The sequence below is a fragment of the Triticum aestivum genome, unplaced genomic scaffold, assembly GCF_018294505.1.
Source record: "Triticum aestivum cultivar Chinese Spring unplaced genomic scaffold, IWGSC CS RefSeq v2.1 scaffold107282, whole genome shotgun sequence".
Taxonomy (NCBI): Eukaryota; Viridiplantae; Streptophyta; class Magnoliopsida; order Poales; family Poaceae; genus Triticum; species Triticum aestivum.
In genome coordinates this window covers 665-6211 of record NW_025230286.1, presented here as the reverse complement: position 1 = coordinate 6211, position 5547 = coordinate 665, and the positions used below count along the sequence as shown (strand labels likewise).

Genomic DNA, 5547 nt, shown 5'->3' with positions numbered 1-5547 from the left:
GTTTGTGTTTGGTTTGCCATTGTACATACAGTCCAATTCATCAAGTACAAACAAATATAACTTGTAGGTCTATGCTATATATGTCTGTATTATTCCTGTTCGTTTTTTATGCACACTTACATGCTATAGAACCCTAGCAGACAACCACATACGTATACTGCCCCTTGTAATTCTCGGTCTAGTTCAGTTCTCACTAACCTATGGTACATTGATGGAGGAGATAATAGGAAATCTACTTACTAGTGAATCATGACCAATGGTACATTGATGGAGCAGATAATAGGAAATCTACTTACTAGTGAATCATGAGCTAATGAATTTCAGAATAAGCTACTAAAATACAAGCTAGGTAGGTAGTGCAAAACATAACATTCGGCATTGTTCATGAGCAAATCACTAAGATATGTTAATGCCAAAATGAAATTTGGTTATCAACTAAAATGAGTGAAGAACAAGACGATGTGAAATATAAAATGCAAGACGTGCATGCATCTCGTGTTGCTTAACTAGCAGCGAGCTTGGTGTCTCCGGGTGTGGTTGGTGTGGCGGTGGTGTCGACTTCTCCTTGAAGTATTTGTTCCTCCGGCAATCTCATCCTCGCGGTGGCTCTTACTCCTGAGTTGTTGTGTGTCCAGGTGGATTTGTTCAGGGTTCGGTGGCTGATGTTGTTCCTGTAAGCGAAATTAAAGACATGTGTTGGCTGATGCAGTTCATGTTTAACTTGCTGGCAAAGCACCGGCCAATACATTGTTGGAAGACTTTTGGGATGTGAAAAATGAGAGAGAGGAGAGCGCGCTAATGCTCCGCTGCCACTGGTTGCTGCTGCTGCTGATCTCTCTGGGAGAGATGGTCTTTTAAATGAGAATTTGAGCTAGGGTTGTGCATGCATTTATTCAACGCGTTATGCTACCAAAATTTCTGGTCGAAATTCCCACGACTTGTCGAAATTTTGTCCTTCTTTGTAAGGAAACAAAACGTTTAGGGTGTCGGATGCAAAATGTTAGGGTCTTGGCTGCAAGATTTTGTAATTTGTGAGGATGTAAACAGAAATTAATTTTAACATTTGTTCCGAATTCCGAAAAATATTAGTACTTCGATGTTTGTTCACTTATTTTCAGAAAATGTTTGAAAATTAAAAAGTATTTTAATTTCAGTTTTTTTTTGCCTTTCGGAAAATGTTAGACTTGTTAGGTGTTAGTCTAAAATTAGATAACAAGCAGATTAAAATTAGCAAACCAACCACCTGAAGAAAAGCAGATACAGTAGATAACACACCAAAAAAAATAGTGTGCATATACTCTCAAAGCTTCAATTACTAGTGTGCGCGCATCATACATCACAAGATTCAGATTCAAACCTAGTGCGTATATGCCTATGAAGGCACATGCTTTTATATATTGGAGCATATATAGCAGCTGTTCTTGCCTACTGCAATTTAACCTAGCTGAGACGCAAATAATGCCGGCCAATCTACCTCCATAGGCACGGCCCACATGGACAGGCCGCTCCGAAATTGCTCCTCCTCTACTGTTCCAGTTTCGATATTGATCCCGTGCACGCACTCAAACTCGTCTACGATGAGCAATGTGCCGCTTCTCTCCCCTGACCTACAACGGGTTTTCCACTCTCCTTTCGGTGGTTTTAGCTCGACCACCCTAACGAGAAGCCATGCTTCGCTATCTGTGCCGTTTTGCAGCCTCCATATGTCTAGACGACACATGTCAGCTCCAACTTTATAGAAGAGACAAAACAACAATAGTGACCTGTCAACGGAAACACCAAGCGTCCAAGCATGCGCTTCAACAATCTTTTTGGGTGAGTTGGTCAGTCGGGATCAAGATCTAGGTGAGTTGGTCAGTAGTGATAGTTGAATAGCTCGTAGGTTGCACTTGTCAAATAAACTTATACCCATCGGAAAGTCTACATGAATTCTCCCAAAAAAAGAAAAAAAAGGATACGTACAATTTTTTATGCACCACGTGGGATCTATCTTATATGTTTATTTTAGAAAAATGATGCATACATGAAGGTAGAATGCACCATATGAGATCTTTTTTAAGACAAACGTGATATATCTATCCTATGCGTACAACACCACATGAGTATTTATTTTATCTAATATTTTATTTAAACGTGCGTCCATGCAGGGCACAATACACCATGTCGGATCTAGTTTTTTTTCTTTTTTTTTTAGGCGTTTTGCGTTTTTAGGAACGGAGGGAGTAAGATGCATGGATGCAAGGCACAATACACCACGTCAGATTTATTTATTTTTTCAGCTTTTTTAGGCGTTTTACTTTTAGGATGAGAAGTCTAGGGATGACAAGTCTATGGCTTACTTTTTTTTTCCTTTTCTTGATGGGAGGGCGTGAGTGTCCTATTTCTCCTCCCCAGGTAAAGATACATACGTGCGCTTAGGTGGAGCTGTCTCTCTCTCTCTTTTTTGCGTGGCAAAGATAACTTATTAAGGGCATTGGTGGGTAATATTTATGATCTTTTAATCCATTGGTTGTGCTTGCCTGATGGGTTTAAATTGATGGCCGGATGTTTCTAATTATTATGAGGTTTTCTAGACTAATTCTCTTTTTTCTGGACACCCCATAAAGCACTTTTTATATATAAATAGATAAATAGATGTGTGTGTTAGCTTTTTGTTGTATGCATCATTATCTTAAAAAGGTCAAGTGTTTGTTCACAATGTTTATATTCTCTTGATGCGGCATTATTTTTTATTAATAAGAAGTTAGGCCGCGGTCTATTTTTTGTTTCGATATTATGAGTCAATAAAAAGGCTTTCATATATGTTATAATGATGTTTATTATCGACATTATTTTAATTGTGGCATGTCGGACATGTGGTTGTTAACATCCTCCACCTAAAGGTACTCAAAAATAATTGCTTTTGATGGTTTTAGTTGTAATGAAGGGATCTTTTTAGATGTATGTTGTTACTGCTACTGTATGAAGTTGCTAGTCTATATACGAATATCAATAGAGTCATTTCACATAGGGAACGGTGAATGACAACACGTTTTATTGAATTGTGATAAATAATAAGCCAGCAGGTAATATAGTATTCGAGAAGCAGATACATATTGGAACAAGCATAGACTAGTAATTAAACCCATACAAGGGAATAATTAGTTAAGATCTACCCTTACTTAGGGTGAAGATCAATATAATCACTTGGACCATAGACCTCAAATAACTCAGCAAAAATTCCATTCTTCCTTCTTGGGTTGCATCCCATGTCCCGACATAGGTTATCTTTGTACCAGTTATTCAAAAGTCCAATGCAGAATGCATGGAATCCGCCATGAGAGTACCGCTTCATGAACTTCTCCCATTCTAGGACATCCCTATGCATTGCTTTAATACTCGGTAACCTAAATCCACCATCCATGAAATGTGCTAGCCACTTGGCCCGTAGTTCTGAGGTGTGGAGATTTGCATAGCTCTCTGAATATCCGATGACTGCGAGTTGTGGAATGTTGGGATGTACACAATCCCTGTGAGAAAATGTATACCAAATAAATTAGAAACTTTTCAGAGATACTTGAAGTAAATAAAATAATGAAAATCGGTGATGACCTGTACAGTGATAGAGTCATGGATGTTGAGCCACTCAAAATACTCTGGAAGTATTTCGATGTGAACATGCTCTTGATATTTTGGTCGCCATTGAATCCTGTTCCAAAGATAACTATGTCACTCTTTACCAACGTAGATTCACCTTCAACCAGCACACCTTCTTTGCAAAAGCTGAAGGTCTTTGACTTCTCAACCAAGATGCTGCCTTCCTCTAGATTCTTGTAATGATCCTTGGGTGCAAGTTCAACCCAGCATCCCACCATCCCCTCAAAAAAACTATGGTCGGGAACCATGTCATGCTTCTTCATTGTAATGGAGTAGTAGCTCTCGGCGAACTTTGAAAACATCAACTTCTACTCATACACAAAACGAGGATAGACTTGTTAGGTGTTAAGTCTAAAAATACAAACATTTACACTTTAAATAATATTAAGGTTGTAACTTGTATAAATAAAGGCAAAATGTCGCCGTACCAATGGAGTCAAGATGGTAGCTAACAAGCTAAGGAAGAGGCCTTCGCCAGGCTTATGAATAAGGAGTTCACCGAACCGAGTTAGATATAATTTTGATATGTCGATACCCCAAGCATAGAAGTCCGGTAAGACCCATTGCTTGGTTCGGACAACCATTGTGCATGGTTTCTCAGTACCTAAAAAAAATAAGTCATGCACATATTATATTAGTGAGGTTTCATTTTTTATGCCGCAAACTATAAAATGAATACCATATAAGCATTATAGACAAGGCACATAAATTTCTTAATTGGAATGATGAACAAAAATGGATATACTAATGCTTCGGTGAACACACTCTAAATATGATATATTGTCCTTTGTGTGAGCAAAATGAAGTTTTGTTCAAAATGAAGCATTGCACATTTGTACCGTTCAAGCTTGCACATTCATTAGCGATGTCAAGGGCCGAATGTCCATAGCCAATAACAGTCACATGCTTGCCCTTGACCATCTCCTTAGCTTTCTGACTACCCATTTTGGAATAGTCCATGGAGTGGATCACTTTTCCATCAAATGATTCCGGGCCTTTTCCAGGAGGCAATTTAGGTATGTTGGGAACATTGCTGAACCTTCCAATACAAAGAATCACAAAGTCTGCCGTGTGTACCTGGAGAAAGGAAATGATAGTTTACGAACAATCCCGTATGTGAAATTTTTTAACTAGGAGCGAAATTTCTAGCAGTGCTAGTTCTTTAGTCTTTACCTGCACCTGACCCTGGGCGTCGGCCACCGTGAGGCGCCACTTGCCGTTGCCAGAGCCAAATGCGTCAGCGCAGCCAGCCCACTCGTCCCACGCCGCCACCTCCTCCTCGGCGACACCGACGTACTCCATCCCGGCAACGCGGTGCCCGAATCGGATGCATTCGAGCACCCCGAAGCGGCGCGCGTAGGCATTGAGGTAGGCGGCGACCTGGCGGTTGTTCGGGAACTCCTCCGTGACGGAATCCGGCCACGGGAAGTCCGTGTACTGGTACATGGTCCGCTCGGTCTGGAGCCTGGTGCAGTCCGGGGTGTGCGCCCACACGCCGCCAACGACGGTGTCCGCCTCGAATACCACCGGCCGGCACCCGCGCTCCAGCAGGTGCTTGCACGCCGCCAGCCCACTCACGCCAGCGCCGATGATGGCCACGCTCTTGTTCTCCATGCCCATGCCCATGCTTGTGTTATCCATCGATCCGCCGATTTGTGTGTATATATAGCTGCTGGGCGATGAGAGAGAGAGAGAGAGCAAGGTAGAATTGTCCGTTCCAAATCTAAACAAGAAAAATATGAATTAAAGATTATTCAACTGCTGCTACTGTATCCGCCGCCGTCGTTGTGCTCGGCGCATTCATGTGGCGACATGGAGCCAAAATTTTCTCCACGTTTAAGGAATGCCACGACACTCACATGACATTGACGGATGTTTGGCTGGAGTATTGTTCCGGATGAAATCTGGACC

The 5547-nt window shown here is 41.3% G+C and overlaps 1 protein-coding gene across 1 annotated transcript; it reads right to left on the bottom strand.

The window, feature by feature from the left end:
- Positions 1-3157: 3157 nt before the first annotated feature.
- Positions 3158-5272, bottom strand: LOC123175468 (probable flavin-containing monooxygenase 1). Its single transcript, XM_044590215.1, has 5 exons — positions 4810-5272; positions 4476-4713; positions 4065-4240; positions 3592-3944; positions 3158-3509 (listed from the first exon to the last, which is right to left on the bottom strand). The coding sequence occupies exons 1-5, from the start codon at positions 5260-5262 to the stop codon at positions 3158-3160; spliced, it is 1572 nt and encodes a 523-aa protein (XP_044446150.1). The 5' UTR covers positions 5263-5272.
- Positions 5273-5547: the final 275 nt, after the last annotated feature.